The 26,612-nt window shown below is 37.0% G+C and overlaps 1 protein-coding gene across 1 annotated transcript in view; it reads right to left on the bottom strand.

Moving 5' to 3' along the window:
• LOC136759576 (plectin) overlaps positions 1–26,612 on the bottom strand; it is a 348,280-nt gene that overhangs the window by 301,945 nt on the left and 19,723 nt on the right. The window contains exon 4 of the mRNA XM_066714579.1: positions 16,451–16,646. Within this exon, the coding sequence (XP_066570676.1) occupies positions 16,451–16,646 (196 nt within the window). The remainder of the gene's footprint in view (positions 1–16,450; positions 16,647–26,612) is intronic.

Here is a 26,612-nt window from a genome sequence, read left to right as displayed (position 1 = left end):
AGCAGACAGCAACAACATATTCTTAACGTAATACACAACAGGAAGGACTGTCAGTACTCCATTTCCAATATTAAGTGAACAGTGCAGTTTATATAAAGAAACATGTTTTCCCAGTCAACTGCATATAATGCTTATACTTATGTAAAAAATTATGAAATCTGAATGCATTTAGGTTGCAAATTGTATTTCCACACACACTCCCTTTGTTTTGAACTATGGAACACTCTTCAAGTGCTGGCAAATTAGGTTTATGTGTGTTCTGCCAACTAATCTTGGGAGACGCAATATCATCAATATAATTCAGCCATAAAAACACACAAACACACACCCACAGATACAGTAGATGCAGCCACATAAGAAAGGAGGCTAGTCAGTTTGTTAGCCATCTATATTCGTGTGGCAGGCACTGGCCAAACTGAACAGGTGCATTGTGAGCCTGTGATTGTGCCCTTGCCTCCTCTCCACTCTAAAATTACAGCGGGAAGAGGGGACTGCTGAGTTTTCCATGTCAGTGAGGAGTACTATATGTGTAAAGACATAAACACAGAGGTGTCACAGGCACAAGGGCAAAATGTGTGGATTGCCATTTCCTGACCTTGTGATCATCTCTGCTCCAGTACATGTCTGTTAGGTAATGACCTTCCAGTTATGTCTATACTCTCTGTATCCACACCAGCATGCAGATATCAGAGCCTGTTTCTCCTCTTGCAGGGTACAAGCTTGATGGAGAGGGTTCCAAATGAACCCCGTCTGTTAATTTCTGCCATTCACTTACTATAGAGCAGTGTATATAAATACTCAGTTATGTAATGTGATCTACTTCCAGAAAGGACTCTTAATTTGTTATCCGATATCTTTACCACAGAAGAGAGTGTTGGTGGTTTCCTTAGACTGGCCAATACGAATCAGTAACAGCCATGCAATATCACTATACATAAAATCCGCTTAAAAACAAACAAACAAACAAATAAATACATCAATAAATACAAAAACATATCTATGATAAATATCTGGAAAGAAGTATTGATATTTTTCATAATTATGAAAATAAAGACAACTACTATCAAAAATATACACAAGTGTTTCTTGAATGAAAATAATAATAATAATAATAATAATAATAATAATATGCAAGCTGTTTTGCATTAGTAAATCCAAGCTCATGTATATATATATATATATATATATATATATATACAGTGAGGGAAAAAAGTATAACAACAAAAAAATCCAGAAAAACGCATTTCAAAAAAGTTATACATTGATTTGCATGTTAATGAAGGAAATAAGTATTTGATCCCCTATCAATCAACAAGATTTCTGCCTCCCAGGTGTCTTTTATACAGGTAATGAGCTGAGATTAGGAGCACTAGAGAGTGCTCCTAATCTCAGCTCGTTACCTGTATAAAAGACACCTGTCCACAGAAGCAATCAATCAATCACATTCCAAACTCTCCACCATGGCCAAGACCAAAGAGCTGTCCAAGGATGTCAGGGACAAGATTGTAGACCTACACAAGGCTGGAATGGGCTACAAGACCATCGCCAAGCAGCTTGGTGAGAAGGTGACAACAGTTGGTGCGATTATTCGCAAATGGAAGAAACACAAAATAACTGTCAGTCTCCCTCGGTCTGGGGCTCCATGCAAGATCTCACCTCGTGGAGTTTCAATGATCATGAGAACGGTGAGGAATCATCCAGAACTACACGGGAGGATCTTGTTAATGATCCCAAGGCAGCTGGGACCATAGTCACCAAGAAAACAATTGGTAACACACTACACCGTGAAGGACTGAAATCCTGCAGCGCCCGCAAGGTCCCCCTGCTCAAGAAAGCACATGTACAGGCCCGTCTGAAGTTTGCCTATAAACATCTGAATGATTCAGAGGAGAACTGGGTGAAAGTAATGTGGTCAGATGAGAACAAAATCGAGCTTTTTGGCATCAACTCAACTCGCCGTGTTTGGAGGAGGAAGAATGCTGCCTATGACCCCAAGAACACCATCCCCACCGTCAAACATGGAGGTGGAAACATTATGCTTTGGGGGTGTTTTTCTGCTAAGGGGACAGGACAACTGCACCGCATCAAAGGGACGATGGACGGGGCCATGTACCGTCAAATCTTGGGTGAGAACCTCCTTCCCTCAGCCAGGGCATTGAAAATGGGTCGTGGATGAGTATTCCAGCATGACAATGACCCAAAACACACAGCCAAGGCAACAAAGGAGTGGCTCAAGAAGAAGCACATTCAGGTCCTGGAGTGGCCTAGCCAGTCTCCAGACCTTAATCCCATAGAAAATCTGTGGAGGGAGCTGAAGGTTCAAGTTGCCAAACGTCAGCCTCGAAACCTTAATGACTTGGAGAGGATCTGCAAAGAGGAGTGGGACAAAATCCCTCCTGAGATGTGTGCAAACCTGGTGGCCAACTACAAGAAACATCTGACCTCTGTGATTGCCAACAAGGGTTTTGCCACCAAGTACTAAGTCGAAGGGGTCAAATACTTATTTCCCTCATTAACATGCAAATCAATTTATAACTTTTTTGAAATGCGTTTTTCTGGATTTCTTTGTTGTTATTCTGTCTCTCACTGATAAAATACACCTACCATTAAAATTATAGACTGATCATTTCTTTGTCAGTGGGCAAACATACAAAATCAGCAGGGGATCAAATACTTTTTTCCCTCACTATATATATATATATATATATATATATATATATACACACACACTCACCTAAAGGATTATTAGGAACACCTGTTCAATTTCTCATTAATGCAATTATCTAACCAACCAATCACATGGCAGTTGCTTCAATGCATTTAGGGGTGTGGTCCTGGTCAAGACAATCTCCTGAACTCCAAACTGAATGTCTGAATGGGAAAGAAAGGTGATTTAAGCAATTTTGAGCGTGGCATGGTTGTTGGTGCCAGACGGGCCGGTATGAGTATTTCACAATCTGCTCAGTTACTGGGATTTACACGCACAACCATTTCTAGGGTTTACAAAGAATGGTGTGAAAAGGGAAAAACATCCAGTATGCGGCAGTCCTGTGGGCGAAAATGCCTTGTTGATGTTAGAGGTCAGAGGAGAATGGGCCGACTGATTCAAGCTGATAGAAGAGCAACTTTGACTGAAATAACCACTCGTTACAACCGAGGTATGCAGCAAAGCATTTGTGAAGCCACAACACGTACAACCTTGAGGCGGATGGGCTACAACAGCAGAAGACCCCACCGGGTACCACTCATCTCCACTACAAATAGGAAAAAGAGGCTACAATTTGCACAAGCTCACCAAAATTGGACAGTTGAAGACTGGAAAAATGTTGCCTGGTCTGATGAGTCTCGATTTCTGTTGAGACATTCAGATGGTAGAGTCAGAATTTGGCATAAACAGAATGAGAACATGGATCCATCATGCCTTGTTACCACTGTGCAGGCTGGTGGTGGTGGTGTAATGGTGTGGGGGATGTTTTCTTGGCACACTTTAGGCCCCTTAGTGCCAACTGGGCATCGTTTAAATGCCACGGCCTACCTGAGCATTGTTTCTGACCATGTCCATCCCTTTATGACCACCATGTACCCATCCTCTGATGGCTACTTCCAGCAGGATAATGCACCATGTCACAAAGGTCGAATCATTTCAAATTGGTTTCTTGAACATGACAATGAGTTCACTGTACTAAACTGGCATCCCACAAATCTCCATCAACTGCAAGATGCTATCCTATCAATATGGGCCAACATTTCTAAAGAATGCTTTCAGCACCTTGTTGAATCAATGCCACGTAGAATTAAGGCAGTTCTGAACATCCTTCAAACTGAGAATATAAGCCTTACAAGTTTAGTTGGAGATGTTATAGCCTAATCACAAAAGAACAGAGCAGAAGCTCAGTAATCATCAAATGTACTGCAACAGCACCAGAGACTAGCTTTCTATGAAGAACAGAACACAAAATCACTTCAGGGAAACAGAATTTGTAAAGTAAAAATGTTCAAGTGTAACTCAGAAATCATGGATTTCTAGTGTGCCTGCACAAGAGCAACCATTATTAAATTAGATGTAAAATCACCATAGTCTATTTACCTATAGATCCCAAAGTATATTGTGGGAAATGTACTACCGTAAGGGGGTCAAACACAGTATCAGTATGGTGTTCCTAATAATCCTTTAGGTGAGTGTATATATATATATATATATATATATATATATATATATATATATATATATATATATATATATATATATATATATATTTGTACTATTTTAGTTTTTTCTCTTTAGTAAATATAATACTTAAATTGTCAGCTGTCCATGTCGTTGGAATTTACTTCAAAGCTTTAAACATGAAAACAGAGTTTTAATTAAGAAACAACACAGCTGTTTAAATACACAAAAGGTTCTCCCCCACTTGACAAATACTTTTTTAAAGAAAAATAGACGAAAAAGGTATTAAAGATAATAGAATCAAGTACTTAATAAAGATAGTTATGAAAGCTGTAGTTGTTTAAGGACAACCCTGCTTTACTGTGTGCCCTGGGTAAGTAGTTATAGCTTTATACTGAATTGATTTACCATTTACAAAGGAAAGTAAAATCTCTTAATATAACAAGCTAAGTGGGAAAGGTTATTGCACTAAACATAACAAGAGTGAAACTGCCTGAGATACATGTAAGTGGGGGAAAGTGATTTCCATTAATTTAGTGTGCTGGGAGAAACATAATTGCAACACACATGGCAAGTTCTAGAACTAGGAGAAGAGATTTTCAGGCACAATTTAATTATTACAAACACCCTCTCTTAATCATTTGGTTGCTAATAGCGTAGAAAGAGTCACGTCTACCTGTTTTTTAAAGAATGCCAAGGACAGCTTGAAAAACATGGCTGGGAAATTTGTTCCACATTCACATGAAGAACAACTGTCTCCTAAATGCTCCCACACCTACTTTAAAATGTTGTCCCCAGGACCTTGTAATCTGAATGATTTTGAAAATGTGCCCTTGGTTTATACTGTCAGCTTTTTGAGTACCTGAATGGGATTATGTTTACATCACTTATGGTAAAGACAAGACTTGACGAATGAGGTGCTGAAGTGTGAGTCCATCTCTAACACAGATTGATGAATGTATTACAGTACTCATAGACCATTGTCACAGCAGCATTGTCTTTTGTTTTGTGAATGCCGTACTCTAAATAAAAATTGGATTGAGTCCAGCCAGATAATACTGTGGGATAATTTTGATGCATTGCACAATGGCAGCACTAAAACCACAATTGCAAAGAAATAAAAAACTTAAGTACTAAAAATAACATATCTGTTTCAATATTGCAATGACAGGTCAGAATGGTATTGTGGCATTATAAAGATGTGTTGGATCATACTTTTATTATTTCATAATGAAATACAATCAAGCACGGTAGAGGCCATGTTGTTTTATTTGATTTATCCTTTAAGCTATTTAAAAATTATACAGAAAATCAAGTTATAGCAAAGTGTTAGCGAGAGCACCAATTGTTTATTTGTTGCTGTGTTAAATAAAAGGAGGCACACATCAAGTCAATCTCGCAGTTAACTGACTCTGCAAAAGTCATTTTTTATTAAAGTGATTTGGCAAATATTGCCTGATTGAATAATTCAACGCAAGCTTCCAGGAAGTTATCATACGATTTATCAAATACCATTCACAACAAAGAATTAACATATTTCATATTAAAGGAGAAAAAGCCCTTAAGATATGTTTTTTTTATTTTCTTCCAGAACTCAAATTAAATTTACATGCAAACTGTTCTAAGCTACTGTACACTTCAATAGTGAAGTCAAATCTTTATTAGAGATGTGACACTCCTGTTTGAACATTTTACAAATGGAAAATAACCAGTAGTCAATCTCCAAACATTAAGTTATTATACAAGGGCCCTGTTCAAGAGAGCCTGAGAAAAATTAGATTTCTCAGACACTTTGAGCACAGAACCCTAGGGAAATTACAGAATCATCTGGTACATGAAGAAATATTTTCTAAGATTGAAAATGTCAGATTGCAATCTAGAGGCCACTTATAAAACATATTATTAAAAAAAAACTCTAGCTAAAACATTTGTGCTTTAAGATATTGCAGGAGGAGATTAATAGGATGGAAATGAAGGAGTCTTGATATACAGTGGCTCTCAAAAGTATTCACCCCCCTTGGACTTTTCCACATTTCATTGTTACAACATGAAACCAGAATGGATATCAGAAATCAGAAATTTTAAAATCAAAAATCAACACAGAAATTGTCCACAAAGTCAAAGTGAAAAATATAATCTGAAAATTGTTCTAAATTAATTACAAAAACAAAACAGAAAATAATTGAATACATAAGTAATCACCCCCTTCAGTCATTATTTGGTACCTTTGGCAGCAATTACAGCCATGAGTCTATGTGGATAGTCTCTACCAGCTTTGCACATCTGGATACAGCGATTTTGCCCATTCTTCTTAGCAAAATTGCTCAGGCTCCATCAAGTTAAATGCACCAAATGTAGCACTTAGCGTTGAGGCCAAAAAGCTCTATTTTGGTCTCATCAGACCATAGAATCTTCCTCCACTTGGTCTCAGAGTCTCCACATGCCTTCTGACAAATTCTAGCCAAGATTTGATGTGAGTTTTTTTCAAAAATGGCTTTCCTTTTGGCACTCTCCCATAAAGGCCACTTTTGTGAAGCACCCGGGCTATTGTAGCGGTATGTTCACTGTATTTGTTTTGTATATTGTGCAACTTGTTACACTATATTATGAAACGTCTTACACTGATAAGAAACAGGATTGTATCCAGCCGTGACTCCTGACTGAAGACTGTAACTGCTTTAGAGATGCCATAGGCCTCTTGGTGGCCTCCCGGTCTAGTGTCCTTCTTGCCCAGATACTCAGTTTTTTAGGACAGCCTGATCGAGGCAGATTCACAGTTGTGCAATATTCTCTCAATTTCTTAATAATGGACTTTACTGTGCTCCGTAGGATATTCAATGCCTTGGAAATGTTCTTATATCCTACCTCTGATTGGTGCTTTTAAAGAACCTTATTCCAGATTTGCATTGAATGTTCCTACGTCTTTATGATGTAGTTTTTGTTAGGAATTGTACTAACCAACTGTGAACCTCCCAGAGACAGGTGTATTTAACCTGAAATCACACACCTTAATTGAGGTGGACTCCATTCAACTAATTACGTGACTTCTAAAGAGAATTGGTTTCACCACAGCTCAGTCAGGTGTGTCATAGCAAAGGGGGTGATTACTTATGCATTCAATTATTTTCTGTTTTGTATTTGTAATTGTAATTAATTTAGAACAATTTGCAGATTATATTTTTCACTTTGACATCATGGACATTTTCTGTGTTGATCAGATATATTTAAACCCACTAGCTTGCTCCTTGACAACAGTTGTCTTAAAAAGGTCTCTCATTATTCAAGTAAATTTGAACCATGGATACCCTGTATTGATATGTTGCCAGTTTCTTTTTCGGGCTGGACTCAAGTCAAGGACACTCAGACTGAAACTTTGATTCTAACTTCTAGAATTTTCCCTATCTGAATTAAAATAGTTGCAGGAAGAAGCCAGCAAAGGTTATAGTCATATCTCCTCTTTTGAGAAGGGAAGAGCTTTTATCCTTTTCCAGTTCCTTCATGGTTTTTGAACATACTTTTATTTATTTTTTACCCAGGACAGCTTCAAAGCAATCTTCCTACTAAGTAATCTGTACTGGATAGCTACACATTTTCAGGTACAGTTTTGAGGGCTTAAGGGATGATCACACAAGAGATCAACAATGACACATCCTTGGTATTCACCGATTGTTCGCATGTATTCATTACAGGCTGAGATTGTCTGTATACTAATCACAACATAAAAAATACCATTAACAATACCATTACAGACCCTCCTGCACAGACTGCAAACAATGTCAAAGATATGCAGCTTAGTAAAGGTCAAAGTCACTTGGATTTAATTTCAGGTAAGACATTTATACAAAGTATAAGGATATTTAAATCTTTCTATTAATTCAGCAGGGATGGGAAAGAAAGAAATCCCAAAATAACTGCATACACATATTTAAACCAACGGAAAGGTGGGGTATGAGTAAAAAAAAGGAAGAGACCCCACTGGCATACATCAAACATTTATAAATTGCTTTTTATTGCTGTGGATTTGTGGTACTTTTCTGTCATAGTGGAAAGAAAGTATTGTCTTCTGGGTCTCTTAAACTTGCTCTCCAAGAGATGTTTATCAAATATTAGGCCTACAAAATCAACATGTTGTTTACTTCTAAGCTAAACAAAAGGCATGAACTTAAATGTTTTATGAATATGGTTTTGCATAAGTACCATGCTCTTTACAAATAAATACATAAATAAATATATACATACATAAATAAATAGTGGAATCCTCCATATTTAGATGTTTTGTCATTGTCTAAATTTTAGAATTATTTGGAATCCATTAAAAATGCTAAGAGAACGTACACAAATTAGTTTGTGTTAGACTACCTTAAGATTCCTCTGTTTTCATTTATATACTTTCATGCCTTTACCTCAGGCCCTCCTTTAAGTTAGGGAACATGGACCAGTATCATTTCAAATCCCTACTTAATTATTATGTAAAGATGTGCCCTTGGAAAAATGTAAGCATATTAATTCCATTACATAATCGAAAGAAACATTTTAATGTTTTTAAATAATACCATTAGCATAACTAATAGGTAAATTCCCACAATTTCAGCCCTTAGAAAATTTGAATTAATTTCCATACTGAGATTAATTAACTTAAAATGAAAATGTAGGAATATATATTAATCAGAGATAAATGACTCCAAGAAACCAAAACAAAGAAAAATACACACTTGCTGGGGGTTCATATCATATTTAAGAGTTATTAAACTAGTACTGTACAGTATTTCTGCCTTACCAATGTCACACATTCCTACTGTAATGTTGTAGCTTGAGATCTGTATACAATAATGCTGCTGGCAAAGGATAAATATAAATAGAGGAAATGCTATCAATTAATCAACAATACGAATACAGTTGCTTGTCAAGACACATTGCAGTTGAACAGGCCACCCTTACTCTGTACATTGCCTATAACTTCTGACCCCAAGTGGTGACAATAAGTAGTGCAGATGCATAAGGAAACCTTTATTGCCAGCTCCTGTAATAATGACACTGTTTCCAGGAGCCCTTCCACAGCACTATCCTCAATGTGGGCTTCCACACAGCATTTATGGCAATGGCTTTTAAAGTTGCTCTGGAACAGTGGGCTTGTGATTAACACTGTGTTTGGCAGCAGCTACACAGTGCAGGCCTTGTTACAGTACAGTGTGAAAGTGGTGGAAGTTTGGATTTGTTCATTCTTTTTTCTTTTTTTTTTTTCTTTAGGATGTGTAGCCTAAAGAGTCAAATACAATCTATCATAGCGTGTGAATCTGGCTTGCGTGTCCCAGTCACAAACACACAAGTACTGGCCTGCCTGGATGTTAGCCAGGGCAGTGACAATACAATGGCATTCTTTGGACTATGGTAGCCAAGCACAAGCCCAGCATTCACTGTAACTTGACCTCTTACGGTTACAAAAGTAAAAAGGAAAGAAAAAAAAAACAGGCCTTTGGGTACCTCTGTATCAGTGCCGACACATTTGACAATTTGAATTAGGATTTTACAAACTGTTTTTTAACAACAAAGAGATGGAAGGAGGAACACACCCAATTTACTCTGTGCTCACATACAAGTGACACATCACCGCTCACAGCACAGCAGCGTGTTGTGGTCAGGGCTACTAACTCAATTTTTTAAAAGATTAATTTATTTTGGGTTTTTGCATTAATATCCTTTATTACATTACAGACAGGATTACAAGCAAGGAATTAGTTGTTCACGTAAAAGATTGTTATTTAAAGTTTATCCTCAATAATTCAAGGGTTGCATTTAAGTTGGGCACGTTATGTAACAGTGTGCTTCAAGGGTTACCTCAGATGCCTCTGTACTAAAACTAAACCACGTGGCCATAAAAATAGAAAACATTTTGGGAAGGCACGAGTTTCAGATAAATCCCTCTTTAAAGGAAACTTTTTCTTACAATTGAATTATAAAGAATTTGATCAACTGAAACCATGAATAAATCATAATTCCCACATTATCTAGTCATACACTGACTTCATTGCAACTCAGGACCAGAACAAGGTCCACTCTTCTGTTAAAAACATAACACTGAGAAAAAGATGCTTCCTTCCATTGGAACATGTGCCATAGATCTTTTGTGATACAGAAGCTGTCCAGCAGGATACATTAAACACCTTCCTTATCAACTCAATCTCATGACTAATAGGACTAACATCTGACATTCCTAACATTCTCCTACAAACCATATGGGACCCATCAAAGGGTTTGGGCACACCCTACAGCAAACCTACAGCAGACCTTATTCACACAGTTCATTCTTGTTGGTTTTCTATTGCAATGAATCAAATCCATCTCCTATCTCCAAAGGTCTAAGCCTGTCCAGCCCTCAGAGACCACATGTTAGGAAAGTATTATACCATCTTACAAAACATCTCATGTCTTACTGTATTCAACAGGATGAATTCAAGATATATGAGGTATTCTGCCATTCCTCAAAATTGTATTGTACAATTTTTAACCTTTCATTTCTACAAGTTCTTCATACCTATATTTTCAATAGACAAACACAAACACCTGTTGTCATTACAGAGATGTCAAAATAATCAACTTCCTCTCAAAAATGGAATCAATTGCATGCATTCTGGTAGTTAAATGGTAGTTAAGTGAATGTCATTATAGTGTTTGACCTGATTGGCTCAGGAATTAAGTATTCCTTCAAATTATTTTTAAAAAGACGACAGCTGACATTGAACAAATCTTTCTGGTCTTCTCATCACGGAATTAACACTGTATCCATTTAAATTTAGTAATTAACGAATACTATAGTGTACATATTATACACAAAATCATAGCTTATATCTTAATTGATTTACAATAATTTTAAAATCCTTAAAAAATGTTTGTACACAAAGTATATTTCTAAAACAATGAATGCGAAATATGCTGCATTTAAAATCACAATACACCCACAACACTTATGTTGTAAGTCACCCTGGATAAGGGCGTCTGCCAAGAAATAAAAATAATAATAAGAAGAAATATCAGGAATTATATAAAAAGTTTAGAAGTGTGAAAGTGCATGATCTTTTTCTTATGTAAAAAAATGCATTATTTTTTAGTTGATTATGCACTTCTGAACTGTGCAGAGAGAGAGAGAGAGACGGGGGCAGCATTATGTTCTGTTCTGCTCCTTGTGTGTGATGTCACTTTTAAAACATGCCACAATTTTAAACCTAAGGCAAGTGGGTGTTTATGTTCAGTTTTATATTTTCAGTTAAATATGTTTATATCGGCAGCAATTTTAGTTTGACCCCCCTATGATCCCCATTTGAAAAAATAAATGCATTTCTCACCAGATGCTGGAGCCTTTCACTGCTGGGATATTACACTGTAGGAAATATTTGCCTGCTATTGCCTTTCACTTTCAGGGATGTAATACATTGTTTAAAGCTCAAGCTTCCATTCTAACAGCAAAGGCAGGTGTGTGCCTAAAAGGTATGTACCCCTGATATAAACCTCCCCACAATGTGCCGGAGCTCTGTGGTCTTCAACACTTTGGCAGAAAACAGCACATCTTGCTCTCACCACATGGTGCCAGTCTCGAGTGACTGTCCAGCCTGGTCTTTTACCAGCCTGCTCCAGGATGTGCACAGACACTGTTCCCAATAAATTACTGCTCTGCCTGGGTGGATGACTGTGAAACATGGCTGAGATTGGAGAGTGGGAGCTCATCTAGGGTAAAGGGCACAGAGCAGGGCTTTCATAGCTCAGAGGATTACATTGGAACTGCGGTGATTTGTGAGGAAAAATGCTCACAGAAGCAGCCAGTCACACGTGTTCATACCCAGTGTCCTGTGGCATTAACTCAAGAAATTAATTGACTCATTCCAGGCAGGTGTTATAACAGGACTGGTTCTCTGCTGCATGTTAGTTAATGCAAATGGCTAGGAGGATAATTTTTCATAATATCCCCTATATGCCACATACTACATAAGTTAAGGGTCATTTTAAAATTAAATTTGCTTAGGTTATCAGATCGGCATGTATGTATACCTTTTTTAAAGTCATGATTGGGTTACATTTCAGTGAGTAATACATTATACTGATACATGGTGCTCGCATGTAGCAAACTTTTCTCCAGCATTAAGCCCTGAAGGATAAACATCCATTACAGAATAAATTCAAGCACAATTGTAAATGGACTGTGCTTTGCATTTCACAGCAAACTCCGATCACACAGAAAGTTGACACAATTGCCCACCCGAAAAGTATGTCTCTTAAGAACAGTATTTCACTCAGACATGTACTCTAAGGAAGACAAGATGCACTATTGCATAGCAGACTGCTACACTTTCCCCAGCCTCTGATTAATATTAAAATATCAAAGCAGTATAAAACCTTCCTATAACACAGAAAATACTGCACAAATGAATTGGGTGTAGATTAACCAAACTAAATACCACTGAAGTCTCGTGTGTAGTCTGATGCAACTGCTTCAGCCCATCATTTGAATTTAGATAGCTAAACATGTTATTTTCTATTAACCACTGCAGCTCACTTTCACCTGTGCATGTAGTGAAAGGAAACCTGAAAGAAAAAAACAGCTAGGCTTGTATTTTGTGTCTCCCTAGCCTAGTGCTGTAATGGATTTTTTGATACATCCTGCAGCACAGACATCAACAACCTAGCTCTGTCTCATCTGAGAGAATCTCATCAGTTCCTGTCAGGGTAGCTGAGGGGGGCACCATGAGTAGTATAATATGGGAGCCCTTCAGAGAAACACTGGAATACAGCTGCAGAGATGAGAAGTGGGACTGACTTTTTCTATTAGAGACATCAGATGATTATAATTCACCGACTTCTGGCTCAACATGTACCCAGTCGACTGGGCTCCGAGACTTTAGCTATAATTCTGCCTGTTTATGGAACTCTCTCCCAATCAGCACCAGCAATATTGAAACTTGAGTCTTTTAAGACATATCAATTTAGATTTGCTTCATTTATTATAAAGTGTCTGTTACTGGATTTGTAGCATATGACATGTTTTTAATTTTGTTCAGTACTCTGTGATTCCTTGGTAAAAATATGCTATATAAGAATATGTGTGTATTGTATTGTTAAATATGTATGTGTAGATTATTTTCCCCCAATTCTTTCCTCCTTTCTCCTGTCCTTAAAACAGCATTCACCTGAAAACCAACTTATAATGATGAACAGTGCATCAGCTGTTGAAGTGCACAGTCAAAACCAAATCTTATACTTGTCAAAAAACTAATCCCCCAGGAAAAAGCATGAAACAACTGCAATGTCATCATCAGATTCAATACTTACAGGAGCCACTGAAACATATCAAAGATTTACATCACAATTATTCACCGAATGGTAGCAGTCAAATAGTCAAATCACATAATTCTCACACAAAACAATTATTAATATATTAATAATGCATCCAAATTATAAATCAAAGTCTTAAATTTAGATTTTTAATTGTGAGTATTATAATAAGATTATGGTATTCTGATATTAGTAAAGACTCAATTGATGGAAAGCCTACACTTGACATGAACATGTACCAGCTCTAAGCCAGTCTTAAAAGGATTGGTCTACAAAGCCTTAAACAAAGCCTAGGGTCATATCAAAACCAGCAAGGGAGATCACAGTCAAAATCAAAATGGCTTTTTAAAGAAGTTGGTAGAGAGCTGGAACAAACGCTTTCTTACCACACCAACTTTACACTAACTAATGTGTGCCTTGCGCTCCATCTTCAGCTGGGTTCAGGTGTATTTGGTTGGGGAATACACAAGGGTTAATTAATCAAGGTGTGGAGTTCATCCTCAATTGTGCAGCAAGCTCAGGTGTTTCCTAACCAAGTAATGAGATAATATCATCCATTTGCACCTAAGGGAAAAGGTACCTTGAGTGTAAGCTCGCACATATGTGAGAGTGTGTGGTCTGAACAGATACTCTGAAGGTAGAACAGGTGTAAAATTGTTCACAACCCCTGGTTACCAAGGCTACCAAGACCTTCTTACTTAATCATTTTTGGATTGTATTGTGTTGCTTATGTTTTGTTTTTCATTTTTTTCTCTGTGCAGATAAAAGAAAACATGCATCTATTAACTAGAATTAAGAGTGTAGCAACCAATACTGATTATACAATCTCATTCTTGTCCTACAAAACTAGACTGAGTTAAAGATAGGTGATGCCTCAATTCTGTCACAAAGTGTAATGTTTACCCTGCCGTGTTTACCCTGCCTTGTTTTAACTGCTGGGTGAATTTGCCTTTCAACTTTAATGTGTAGGGGAGTGCAGGTGAATTTGTTTTCGCTGTGTGGTATGCTGGTACAAAGGATATGAACTTGGGCCATTATTGACACCAAACAAAAGCAATACTGTCAAAATGGCCTGATTCCAAGTATTGTCTCCTGCACTGCAGCTTATGCAGATTCGGCCTGCACAGGGTTGTAATAAACTCTGAATCCTCCAAGGCAGTGGAGTTCTAATGAAAGCGCATTTCACTCCAAGGTCTTGATTATCAGGGGAACCCCCCATCCTGCCAGCTAGCCAGTGCAATGAATAAAAAAAAAAGAAAAGACAGGAAGTGGTTGAGTGCTCCAGTGAGTGCTGACAATGCCCAGTCAGGCTGACAAACTGCTCAGAGGAGAAGCGATGAACCTGGGATTCCCAAGGGCATTGACACATAAACATAACGCAGACCCACAAGCAGGGGCAGGACTGTGTACTGGTAAGAGAAGGACAAAAGCAGGCTTGCTGCATTTATAATATATGCAGTCCAGCACCAGTACAGTGTCTGAAGCAGGAAAGCAAGTATACCCTCATGAATTGCTGCTGGAGTGAATGTTATGCTTGTATTTACCCAAAGTGAATACAATGGTGATGGTGAACACAATGGTTATACAGAGATTTTTCTTTCTCAGTGTTTACCCCAGAAAATTACATGGCGGACTGTTTCTGGATTGGTTATGGTGGGGGGTGGGGTTGTAGCAGTAGCGAACAAGAGCGGGGGGGAGAGAGGGTTTTGCAAACAAGAGTGGGGGGGTGGTTTAGCAAGCAAGAGTGTAGGGAGGGTAATGGTAGCAAAAAAGAGCAGAGGGGGGATGTAGCAACAGCAAGGACGCTTGTTTCATTTTACTTTTTTTTTTTCAAAAGAATTTTTGCCCAGGCAGCACTGATTTTTGGCCAGGCAGGCTGTCTGTATAATGCTGCGGGAAACTCTGTATCTGTTATATACATACACTGCAATAAATAAATAAATACAATATTAATAAGAGCTTTACTGCTGCTATAAGCCTACATATCACTATAAATAGACCTATACAAAATTTAAGATATTTATCATAAAATGCTTTCAACACACTACAACAAATTTTGCACTTGTACATGGCGTCACTGCTACAGTGCTGAGTATATCAGTAATGACATTTGGATCTCAGTGAAAGGTAAAAGAGCTTAATGGTGGTAGACAGGTGAAGTGACTCAATAGCTAGAATTAAGATGACAACACCTTAGAAAACTACATTCTCATTCATTTAGTTTTGTTGAGCTCTCTTAGCTACAAAAATCTATTGATTTGGTAAATCATAAGTTTCTATGGGTTGACAAATAACGTTAATGTTGTCTTCAGAGGAAAGGTCTTTGGAAATGTCAGTCAAACAGGTCCAGCAAAATAGCTTTGTGATTGCGCACTGTCATACACAAGCTTTCCAATTCCAGGGAGACCAATTCCAAACAGAATATGCAATTGTGCAGAGACACATTTTACCTCAATCATAAAATACTTCTAAGTAATGAAGATAAATGAGAGGCGCAAACGATAGGTTGCAAATAAACCAGTTATCTGAAAAAGGAAGCACTTGCCCAATGGGGAGGGGTTTCTGCGCACTTCGATAGGAACCTGATCGAAAACATCACTCTATCACTCTATCACCCCTTGTGTTCGTCACTCAGAACAGGTTGCTTCACACTTCCTGTTCTATAAAACGTGATGTCTGCGCAGGTTTTTCCTCTGCGCAGAGGCAGCCTAAAATCAGGTTCGTGTGGCACTGAACCTGCTCCCTCGAGTGAGAACAAACCATCCAGCCGTCTAGATAGTTGAGGACGTGGACCCCCTGGCAACGCAACATCCATGCACTTGGAAAAAGTGTGTGTGGCTAGCAACAGGCCGAAGGGAAGAACAGCAAACACTAATGAGAATAAAAGATGAATGGAGCACCACATGAACATGGACACCTCTCCCTTCTCTCATCACCAGCTTTCTCACATGCAGCTCTTACCTGCGATGCGGATGACGGCCCTCTCAGCTGGGTCCAGCACCGTGCCGTTACCAGATGCTGATTTGGAGCGCTTGGTCCTCTGGTGCTTGGCTAGGTTCCAGGGCAGTGTGTCCCCCGGGGTAGAGGAGCTGCTCCTCTCACTCTCACTCTCCACCAACGGTGCCTTCTGCGTCTCCTTCTTCCCAGACATGGCTTTCTGTAGGCAGCAAACACAGAGGAGAAGGATTGAAGAGACAATTCAGATGGTATGGTAACATCTTGAAGTGGTGACACAAAAATATCGATAAGAAACAGACGTAGGAAATATTGCTAAGAAACAAGAGGGGGCCATTTAACTCATTGTGCTTGTTTGGTAACTGCTCACTTATTCACCTCACGATGTGGCAATAGGCTATAAGCCATGAGGTTAAATATACGTGAAGGTGGTCTGAAATTATTAAACAAATGGGTAAACAAAAAACTACATTTAAAAAACAACAGAATATAAATGGAGACAAAACATTTACTTCATCAAACTAATGAAGAAAAAGATTTTCAATCAACAGGATGGGAATCAATTCAGGTTTCATGGCAATATGTTTCTACCAAAATCTTTATCATCATCTACACCATAAGGAAATGTAAATATTACTTTTTAAATCTTAGTATAATTAATTACTTATGACAAACTATACACACATACACATCTAAATGTGGTTAAATGTGTCTCTTTTTCTGTCATGTCAGTGAGGTGAACAGACGTATAATGGCAGAAAGGATCATTCTCAAGTATAAAGCAGGATAAGTTCCTCTCAATATGTTAAAATAAATCATTTTAACTTCTAATGCTTAAAATAATTGTCAACCTATGAAATGCCCTAAACAGTTTTCTTCTTTAACCAAAGGCTTTATGGAACTGAGATGTAGTTTTAGTCTCCAAAATAGTGATGACAAATTGTACCTTTTTCCTATAACATTCATCTAACTGAATTCTAACATTCATCTAACTGATTCCACAAACATTCCTACAGTTGGATTATCAATTATTTCAATCTATTGAAATCAATTCAGACAAATTAAACGTTTCTACGCCACAAGGTGTAAACATATGAGCAGAAGGATTTGGAGAGTTGAATGTGCAGAGACTATCCAAAGCTGTGGTACATTGCAGCATCCAAAACCTTATGAATCATTTATATTATGTTTAATGAGTCACCATTTAAAAAAAAAAAAAAAAATTACTCATTACACATTGTATAAAATTATAAAAATGTAAATTAACTCCCATTAAGATCACGAATGGATGAATGCTGCTGTAATCACTCTTGTAATTTTGTACTTGATATAACTGTTTCATTATAGTTTGCTCTTACATTGCTAGTACTCCTGTTGTTTATTTGTGATTTCCTCTATGCCCCATCCCCTTAGCTCTTACCTATTACTTCAGCGCATTTTGTCTGCACTTGTTAGCTATTAGAACTAGGATGTGTGACTTGTATTTTTATGAACTGTATATTTTACCTATGCCCTTGTGTAATTTTGAAACTGTAATAATAATAATAATAATAATAATAATAATAATAATAATAATAATAATAACAACTGTAAAGAAGAAGGTATAGTTGCTTTAAAAAGAACAGTTGCAGTAATCTGTACTATTGAATCAACATTGTAGGAAGAATTTATGGAATCTGATCCACCTGACTATATAGGAAAGGAATTTCTTCATATGTGAATCAGTTTCCCTCATTTCTTTCCAAAGTGTCAATTCGTCATTCAAATATTGAGGATGTTCTTAATTTTGAAGATCAGTTGCATAAAGTACGCTACTCACTGTCTGCCCCTCCCAGAAAAAAACCCACTGAAACTTGAAAATTTGTTTTTGTGCAGATTGGTGAACTGGTAAAAAAAGAAAAAGAAAAATTCCATATTTCAAGATATGCAACTTTTTACTACTGACAGACAAGCTTGAGAAGTCAGATCTCATGAACTTAAGCTAAGCTGTCTACATTGACATTAACTTCTATTGATATCTATTATCCTGCTCCCAAAGCTGCCATCCCTCTGTCAGACAACATCCCACTGTTTTCCCATTCATTCAAGCACTGACTGAGGTTTATAGATCCACAGTAAGGAGGAAACAATAAAGAAAATATATGTCCAATATATAAATCCCCCTAGTAAATCAGAAAAACTCTATTCACATCAATAAGACAACGCTCAGTTGTAAGAGGCAGCAGGAGTGCTGTAGCACTATTACAATCTGCTGAGATTCTGAATTTCCAATGTTCTCACAAACAAGATCAATACTCCATTGCATTTGCATGAAATTTCAGATTAACAATTACTTGGTTTAATTCTGTAATTCAATAGTGGAAGATACCGCTGAACAATTGAAAAATGCTAAATATATATTTCCAAAAAATAAGCATCCATACAGAAACATAAGATCTTTTCTAATTTTGACACATCTAAGATTTCGGTCCTCAACACATTAGTCTATGGAGTAGAGATCTTGATCAACAGTACCTTGTTCTGTGGGTTGTGTACACTGTTTGCATGCTGTATGTGATCACAGGCTGAATTTTGACATGTACTTTAATGCTTTAATTAGTGAAAGAGCAGGAGACTCTGAAGGACTGGTAGCATGCATCGCATTCCACCCAATTAATGCTTTAAATCTTTACCCTTTCTTACTCTGGGGAACTAATATCAATGATTTCAGCATCTAGCAAGCCATTTCTACAAGCCTGGCATTGATTGGTAAAAAAAGAAGACAGAGACCAGAACCTACAGAAATGAAGCATGCTGTGTACCAAGCCTGGATCTAAGCTATTTGTAATAACAATACAATGCACAAATAGTGACAGGCTATGGAACTCCAGATGGCCTGATCTCTGTAAAGATTAGAGTTGTCTGCTATAAAGTGTCTATTTAATCTGGTACGTGTTGGCATTTTCATAAAGAATATGCAGAGCTTTACTGCAGAGCTTCCTCGGCATGTTCAAGGGAGATTTCCTCCTCTCTTGAAAATACTGATCTGATTATGAGAATAGGCCTATACAACAGTTTTTTCTGTTGCAGACAGAAAATTGGTTATGTAGCCTACCCTGAGCCTTGAAATCTGAATCTGAACCTCTACACAGAAAAAAGCTAAGAATAAATAGATCTAATGTTTCAAACCAACAAGAACAATTCCACTTTGTATGCAACCTTTAAAGTTCATACCAAAGTAGTAAGATTTTAAAAATCAACCCAAACCTTCAAGGTATGCCTTTGCCATGCTATGAGTAGGGCCTGAATTCTTCTGCATTTATATTCCTTATCAGTACTTGCCTTTAAATCTTAATCAGTTGTCGTTAAGGCGTACTTACATCCTAATTATGAGAAAGAGATTTACTTCACAGTGGAGAAAAATGCAAAGCAAGATAACTGTCACACTGGGAGATAAATCAAGCAAAATGCTAGTTAAAATAGGCCCGAGTGGGAGTGGTGGGGAGCTAATTAATGCCATTGGTAAGCTCCCGTGTTGGCTTTAGCATAATATTAACTTTGTGTTGGTATTATGTATTTGTTTGACATTCTGGGAACATAACCCAGACATTTACATGGGATTCTATGGGAATTTATCAAATTATGGGACTTCTTTTAATGTGGTGATTTCCAAGAATGTAACCACCGCATTGATCGAGGACTACCCGTGCATGAAAAGGTAGTTCAAACAAAAAGAGGCAAGAGAAAGTAAAACAGACAGCAAGCAGAACGCCAGCCGTGCATGAGGACATCATGCAGTGTTTTACACTCATCTTCATCAATAAAGATCCCTCTCAATCACTGTGCTACCATCTCCACTGCAACAATCGCACAAAGAATGTTTTTTGAGGGATTTTGAAGCGCTGACAAATGTACAATAGATAACAAAGCAGGAAAACAACAATAACATCAAAGCCTTCAAAAAAGAAAACTAAAACAATGCAGCTCAAATGCAGTTAGAGGGGAAAAAAATGCAACAAAAAAATGAAAGGAAATGTACTACTATAATGGAAATTAATATTCTATTTTTATTTTATCTCAATAAGTTCCTTAGAGATATGGTAAACACTGCTGTAGTAATCGTTCAGCTAGCCTAATCATGCATTATCTCTGTTCCTTTATGAGCAGAAATCTGTTGCAAAAAAATCTCAACAAGCTCACAAAGCTGGTTCTACAAGTCCCACTTTGCAATTCATTCATTTCCCTCTGTTCAGGAAGTTGTCACACTGTCAGTGTCATGCACAGCAAATGTACACCCAAACAGCAGTGAATTATTAGTGGTCTGAATGAAATCACTGACATTTCATCATCTTGTAGGCATACCGAATCACAGAAAACACACCTTTCACACTATCACTTAACCAGCACATACAGAAATGGCAAGGCTGTTACATGAAACTGGGGTGGCAGACTCAGCGTACAATTCTTCTACTCATCTGCTGTAAAAGCATGAGCAGTGACCAGCATTTAATCTCAGTATGTATATGATTACCTTCTACCTCAGCAGAGGCGCTAAGCACTGCAGTAGCTCCGGCTGAAATATCAGATATGCACAGACATAACTGGGCTAGCATTTCTCAATAAGACACCAAGCCTTCAGTTTTCTCATTACCATCCGTCTCTGGCTGACTGCAGCAGAAGATAAATATTTGAATTGGTATCCCAAAGAGCAAGTGAAAAGTAGCCTTTTTGAGAAATGCAACTGGACTTTTATGTTGCAGGAGCAGTAGTCCTGTTCAATTATTATTATTTTCACAAATATTGCTTGACCTGCTTTAACCTTCATAAGTGAATTCTGTGTTGTGCAAAATTAGCATTCTCTTTTCGTCTTGATAACTAGACCTTGGTGTTCTATTTTAAGCTTGTTTTATTTTGACCTAAAGAGAGCATTAGATTATTTTAGATTACCTGGTATTTTAGAAGTGTTTTGATGGCACAAACACAATACCATCCACAGTAGCAATAGAGGTTGAAGAGCAAAGCCTGCTTTCTGTAAGGAAGTGACATCAGTCCAGCTTCTTCCAATCTTAGTACTTTTTCAATTCATGGGAAAGCTAGGGTTTCCTCCAGGAGAGTCAGAATTAGAATCAGAATCAGAGTATGTGTTACATGACTTGTGGATGTCATTACTTGCATCTTGGTTTCCTCATTCCTTGAGCACTTTTCCTGTGTTTTAATTGCAATTATGAATAAATTATAAATGGGTCTCTTTACAGACATCACTTGGCACATCATATGAAGCAGACGGAACTCACAAGACAAAGAAACAGTCTGTGATTTGGTTATTATTGCTGTGCTGGATTTCACATCTAAATGAAAAAGGATTGGCATCAGGGGTTTGCTTTATCTTTTCTTTAGGAGTTAGCAAAAGGTATAGCAGCATAAACGCAATATATTAGCAGTATAAATAGACCTGTAAGGAAATCAACAAATTCAGGAATACTGAAATCACCTAATTACCTACAGCTGTCAGTGACTCCCATATAAGTTATTGCTGCGTGAAGTTATTTGCCAGCAAAACAAAGTAATCTGTACTGATTAACTACTGATCTGATAAAGATAATGCAAATTAGGCCACAATCTGATTTAAGTTGTTGTTTTACTGCAGTTGAATACGCTCACCACAGATGACTGAGAATTGATTGGATCTAGGTAATACAAATTAATACTCTCTAAAGCAAAAGCCATAATTAACACACTGCAAACTACAGGAAATTCAGATTGCTGATGAGACTTTGAACCTTTTCAATACAAACAGAAGGCTGGTTTCAGTTTCATTCCAGGAGGAGTACTGTTCTTGGATGGATTTTCAAGGTCTGCTAAAATAGATGTGATAGTGCTGACTCATTTTCAACAAGTACAAATATGTTTATCGCCTCTCAATACACTATCCAAGTTCAGTCACATTAAACATGCTTCTGTACACTCTAAAGCATGAAAATATGAGCCAGAGGGATACTTTGATTCTGGTATCTTTCCTTAACGCAGCACAGGTATTTCATTTTTGAAGATTAACCACAATGTGTTCTCAGTTTGTATGGGGGTAGGCACTTTGTGTTTTCTGTGTAAAGGTGGCTGTATTTATATGGAAGCTGGTGCCCCAAATCTCCAATACATTTTCCAACTCAGTTTGAGTAGCCTATGCCTGCCCCTGAACACTCAGTTTGCAGTAAGCCAAAATGTTATTAAACTGTTAATCTCGGGATTTAGTGTTTTCCTATTTTAGATGAGTATTGATTACACATTTGTTTTGTTTTGTTAATGCACAGGTGCTAAAGAACAGCAAAATGTTATAATATTACAGTTCAGAAGAAGTCAAAGTCTACACTGTTCTTCCATAAATCTAACATCAAAACCGGAGTTCAAATATAGAATACAAATATGCCTAATCTAATTTAGTTTCCATAAACTAGGGAGAAGTCATCAGAGCTCATTGTGACATTTTTTACATCAGTTCAGAAATAGCAAGAGACAGTTAAAATAGAAAGAGAAATCAGCTCAGGAGCATAACTTCATAGATCATTTAAAGATGAAGCATATAATGTATGACTGATGAAGTCTGAAAATGGATTGATGGTTTTAGTACTGACATGATGCAAAATGAATGTTGAAAGACCGCTGTTCCCTAGAACGTTTGGATAAGGTTGACTTTTTTAGATTTTACTTGGTACTACTTAAATAGTAAAATGTAGGCTAAATAAAGTAAACCACATTAAATCATTCTTACTATAAAAAAACACAGAAGTCCCTGCAGTTCAAAACCCTTCCCTTTTCTTCAAATAACTCAAAACTACTACTATTCACATTCTATAATCTACAAAAACTGTTGTATTACAATACCAGAGCTGCACAACACCACTGATTTTGACACCCTGTGCCTCCCCTCCTCATAAAATTGAACTCTAATTGTTCCCTTGGTGAAAAGCCCTTCAGGCAAAATAGAAAGCTGTATCCCAGTGCAGCCCATCACATTTATGAAAGCGCCAGCAATGCTATGAAAAGTGAAGTGTCTGTGCAGCTGGAACATCAAGCACAGTAACTTGGGTAGATGAGAGTTAAGACCAGACCTGTAACCATTATCACAGCCATTCAAAACTTGTTTCTTTTATTAATTGTTTGTGTATCATCTGCAAAAACTACATGTTTAGAAAGAGTTCTACATTTGATTAAGATCAGTGAATAAAACCTGATCAACAGTGTTTTCAGTGTCACAAAGTAATGCTATGGCTGAAAAGGCCCTACTTAAATTGAACACTACTTGTGCAAAACCCTAGAGCAATGAGCCAAGCTCTCAAAGTCAGTTAATGGCATTAAAAAACAAAAATACAGTCTCCAATACAAGAGCAATACATTCCATTATTAATCCTTAAATGCAGCTCTATGCCTGGGTTAAAACTTTTCAACCTGGTCATTTGAGGCAGAAACTGCCAGAAATGTCTTGCATCTACCCAGTGGAACACTGGCATCAAGTATTTTGTTTGGAAATAGTAATTGGCAGCTGGGTCAAAGTTCTAATTTCAAATTAACTATTTTTAAACTTTTCAATACTTTTCCAAAGGGCCATTTTTCAAGAATCTGTTTCTACATCAAATTCCATTCCTTATTGTTGTTGTTGTATGTAGTTTCTAATAAAAGAAATGCCTTTGAGAGTCTTTGTTTGCTTTTTTTTCTTGTTATGAGCATTTTAATTACAATTAGAGTATACTTTTTAAATTGCTGTCTAGTCCAATAACAAGAAACAGTGATCATCGGTCATGTGGAACACTATTTACATCTGACCTAAAAAGAATATTTGAAAATGACATGTGAGCACTTCCAAAGACCTGTGGTATAACTCTTAGGATTTTAGTAACCCCCTGTGTGTACGTGTACATGCCCTAAACAAAGACTATTTTAATTCAATGCACTGAACTCTTTCTGGAAAATCCCAAGGCCAAAACACTGTTCACAAACTAGCAACTGGACTAATAGCCATGTACACAATACAAGTGTTGAAACTCAGTATTTTTAAAGATCTTTAAGAACATTTGCTTTATGACTCAATGCTCCAGAACCAGAGCCCATTATTTTTATAAGTCAGTTTCCCTGGTGTTGGCCTGAGAACTGTGCTGGTACAAGGCAAAACAACGATTTCAATCAGTAAAGGAATCAAGCAAGTGGATGGTGCAAATAATAACAGGTAATTTTAAATCTGACTATAAATAGGGTAAAAAAAGAACCAGCCAATCAATATTAGACAGCACAAAATATAGTGTGACAATCAGAAACCAGGTAGTTGGATGTTCATCTGGCATCTTAAGCAAAAGGTTTTTGTTCTAAAAAAAACCTTGCTGAATGTGAAAGGAAAATGTTGATGCTTTCAGTTTAAAAAGGCTGTCAATATGTTGTACACACTAAGATACATTATATACATGGTAAAGAATACATTATTCACAGAGAAAAATACTAATGGTAACCATATTAGTCCAGGTAAATCGGGAAAATAGTAATTAAAAATGCATAAATCACTAGCGGACAAAAGAAGACAAAAAAATACAGTAAGCACAAACTATTAATGCAGTCCACTAAAATATTCAGGCGCTTTTATTAAAGAAATTATGTTAGAAAGACCCTTCAAATATGGCATGATGTTCTAAGGCAGCCCTTATTAAACTGCCTTGAAATTGGTTTAAAGAAGCTTTTATTATTTGATGACCTTGAAAGATTCTAAGAGATAAGCAATTAATGATTCACAGAAAATTGCTTTTTTTTTTTTTTTTTTTTAATAATGCGCCTACACTTACAGGTGTATGTAGTTCAACAATAAACTCAGACACAGGTGCAGAGAAGACAGGTATTTTTAATTGTCTGTATGATAGCATTGCGTGATAGCAAGGTGAAAGTAACACATCTACTCAGACCACCTACATGTCTATACAGGGATGTTTTTGTACAGTTCAATTCAAGCTTGTCTTAAAAAAATATGACTGCAAGGGAACTGCTTGTCTTCACGCAATTTAGTCAATTTAGCCAGTTGCAAAAGAGTGATAAGAATTTCACAATCTGCATAGGAAATCTCAGAGAAAATCTACCCTTTTTAGTCTTAAGGCTTGTGTTGATAATACTTAATTAAATAATATTACAGGTAATACTTTCCTTAGAGCAGGACCACATTATTTATTAATATTATTATTATTATTATTATTATTATTATTATTATTTATTTATTTATTTATTGGCAGATGCCCTTATCCAGGGTGACTTACAAAACATAAGCGCAATACAAAGTGCAAAAATACAGGCATAAAACATTACAAATTCAAGTTTGCATAATACAGTGCAATTCAAAGCATAATACATTTTACAAATTCCAATTTATACAATTGAATACAATAAATGAGGTCTTATTACACCACTTCTTTGATAATTGATCACTAAGGAAAAACCCCTCCATAAAACCAGAAACAGGAAGAGCAGAGCCTATGGATCTCAGTACTGCCTGCAGTGCTGTTGCTATTATATTGCTGAATGAACACTTATTTGCCACATACGATCATGCTGTATAGCAGAAAGGCTATCAACAAACACCTTTGATGGATATAGGACGTAAAGATGGACAATCGTAATATTAATGCAGATTAGCAGGCTGAACAATTACACCGGCTGAAAAACAAAAAGACCTAGGGAGCTAACATAACAACAAGAACTGTAATGATGAGCTCTTATTAATAATTCACAATATCTTTGATACTTTAAAATTATAACAAAAAATCACATTATTATTGTCTTCCATAGGAGAAGTGGTGCTATATTTAATATTTAACTACACACATATTTAAAAAAAAACATATGTTGTAATTTATAATTTATATACACTCACCTAAAGGATTATTAGGAACACCTGTTCAATTTCTCATTAATGCAATTATCTAACCAACCAATCACATGGCAGTTGCTTCAATGCATTTAGGGGTGTGGTCCTGGTCAAGACAATCTCCTGAACTCCAAACTGAATGTCTGAATGGGAAAGAAAGGTGATTTAAGCAATTTTGAGCGTGGCATGGTTGTTGGTGCCAGACGGGCCGGTCTGAGTTTTTCACAATCTGCTCAGTTACTGGGATTTTCACGCACAACCATTTCTAGGGTTTACAAAGAATGGTGTGAAAAGGGA

The sequence above is a fragment of the Amia ocellicauda genome, chromosome 10, assembly GCF_036373705.1.
Source record: "Amia ocellicauda isolate fAmiCal2 chromosome 10, fAmiCal2.hap1, whole genome shotgun sequence".
NCBI lineage: Eukaryota > Metazoa > Chordata > Actinopteri > Amiiformes > Amiidae > Amia > Amia ocellicauda.
This window is presented reverse-complemented; position numbering and strand designations above follow the sequence as displayed.